At 60.7% G+C, this 1,952-nt stretch overlaps 1 protein-coding gene across 1 annotated transcript in view; it reads left to right on the top strand.

Moving 5' to 3' along the window:
• Positions 1-413, top strand: part of LOC104520666 (complement C1q tumor necrosis factor-related protein 1-like) — a 1,345-nt gene extending 932 nt beyond the window's left edge. Inside the window, 1 exon segment of the mRNA XM_029083605.1 lies at positions 1-413. This exon segment is cut by the window's left edge and continues 41 nt beyond it. Coding sequence (XP_028939438.1) covers positions 1-413 — 413 coding nt within the window.
• The last annotated feature ends 1,539 nt before the right edge of the window (positions 414-1,952 follow it).

Genomic DNA, 1,952 nt, shown 5'->3' with positions numbered 1-1,952 from the left:
ACGCCGCCTTCTCGGTGGGCCGCAAGAAACCCCTGCACAGCAACGACTACTACCAGACCCTCATCTTCGACACAGAGTTTGTCAACCTCTACGACCACTTCAACATGTTCACGGGCAAGTTTTACTGCTACGTCCCCGGGATCTACTACTTCAGCCTCAACGTGCACACCTGGAACCAGAAGGAGACGTACCTGCACATCATGCGCAACGGGGTGGAGGTGGTGATCCTCTACGCCCAGGTGAGCGACCGCAGCATCATGCAGAGCCAGAGCGTCATGTTGGAGCTGCAGGAGCAGGATGAGGTCTGGGTGCGGCTCTACAAGGGTGAGCGTGAGAATGCCGTGTTCAGCGATGAGTACGACACTTACATCACCTTCAGCGGCCACCTCATCAAGTACAGTGGGGACCCCTGAGTGCCTGCTCCGCCCTGCTCCCCCTCCCCTGGGTTGGGTGTCCAAGGAGCCGCTGCTGCACCCTCGCCCCAGGCATGCCGCCCACCATTAAGCTGTTAGCCCTTCAGCGTGCACTCCCCCCGGCAGCTGCGCGAGTGTGTGAATACCCCCGGCCTCAGCTCCTCGAGGCTGATCAGATGCACCTGGAGGAGTTGGAGCCATTTCCAGCCTCTGCTGCATTTTTGACCCGGGCAGCAGTTGCTCACCTGGGCTGATCAGGGAGCTCATCCCCACCTGTGCTTGCTTCAGAGCAGGGTTTGCTGGGGCACAGGCATTCGTGGCACTGGCTGTGAGATGGCACCAACTGGACAGACTTGACAGCCAGTGTCCTGGTGTGAGGCAGTGCAGACACCTGCACCGTGTTCCTCCCTTGCCCCGCTCAGGCTGTGACGGGCTCTGCAGGCTCCTTCTCCTGGAAAAGGAGCGAGGGTGCTCAGCACCCAGCAGGAAAGGCAATAAAACCACCAAGGGGACCCTCCTTCTTTCTGCAGAGCTGGGTCCCAACAGCAGCACGGCGCTGGGTGCCCTTTGGGGTGACACTTTACCCAAGGGAGCAGGGAGCAGATTGCATCAGTTCCGCTCTGCGAGTCCCCGTCACAGTCCCCTCCACCACAGCCTCCGCTCGGTGCCGACACTGCCGAGGAGGGACTGGCTCCCCGCCGGCAGCTCTGGGTGCGAGGCCTTTGGCCTCAACCACTTCCTCTTCAGTTTGATTATCTGCTGGCCAGGCTTTGTATTTTTGTAGATGCCATAGCAGAGTGGGCTGCCCCCCACTCTCTGTACAGCTTGTGACACATTAAACACCCCACAATTTGGGTCCTACTCACACTTTTAGCGCATCCTCTTGCTTTGTCTGTGCAGGGGCTCTGAGCATCTCAGGGCAGGTTCCCACCCCTGGGGCGCAGGGGGTCCCCGAGAGCCATGGGCTGGTCCGGTGCTGCCGAGCTGATGGTGGGAAGGGAAAGGAGAGGAAGGGCAGGAAGGGCAGAGCATCCCCTGAGATCCAGGGAGAGCAAGGTTGGGCTCCATGAGGGCTGGGGAGCTGAGCGCAGACACAGACACAAACAGGGCAGGCTGGGGGTGGTGGCTGGGTTTACCAAAAGTCCGGATCATCCGGCAAGTTCACAGTGATGAGGCAGGTCTGAGGTCAAGCTGGTGGGTTGAGGTCTGTCTGTCTGTCTGGGTGGGTCCATGGCTGGGCTGGGCTGGGCAGGGCAGAGGCTTCCCCTGGAGACCAGCATCCCCCAGCACAGCAGGGAGATAAGTAAGGGCTCAGGACTCAGCTTAAATTTTTGCCCCACGGGTGGGGGCCCAGGTGAGGCTGAACAAGCTGTTTGGGGCTGGTCCTGCCCCCAGGACCCTGGCACTGCTGTCCCTGCGGGGATGGAGCCAGGGACCCTACAGGGTCACAGCACACATGTCCCATCCCAGGACACACAGTTCACCCCGGGATACGTGGCGCTGTGCCAGGACACACGTCCCATCCCAGGACACACGGAC

Source organism: Antrostomus carolinensis, unplaced genomic scaffold (assembly GCF_000700745.2).
Source record: "Antrostomus carolinensis isolate BGI_N321 unplaced genomic scaffold, ASM70074v2 scaffold40822, whole genome shotgun sequence".
Classification (NCBI taxonomy): domain Eukaryota; kingdom Metazoa; phylum Chordata; class Aves; order Caprimulgiformes; family Caprimulgidae; genus Antrostomus; species Antrostomus carolinensis.
The sequence above is the reverse complement of the archived record's forward strand: the minus strand, read 5'-3'. Positions and strand labels throughout refer to the sequence as shown.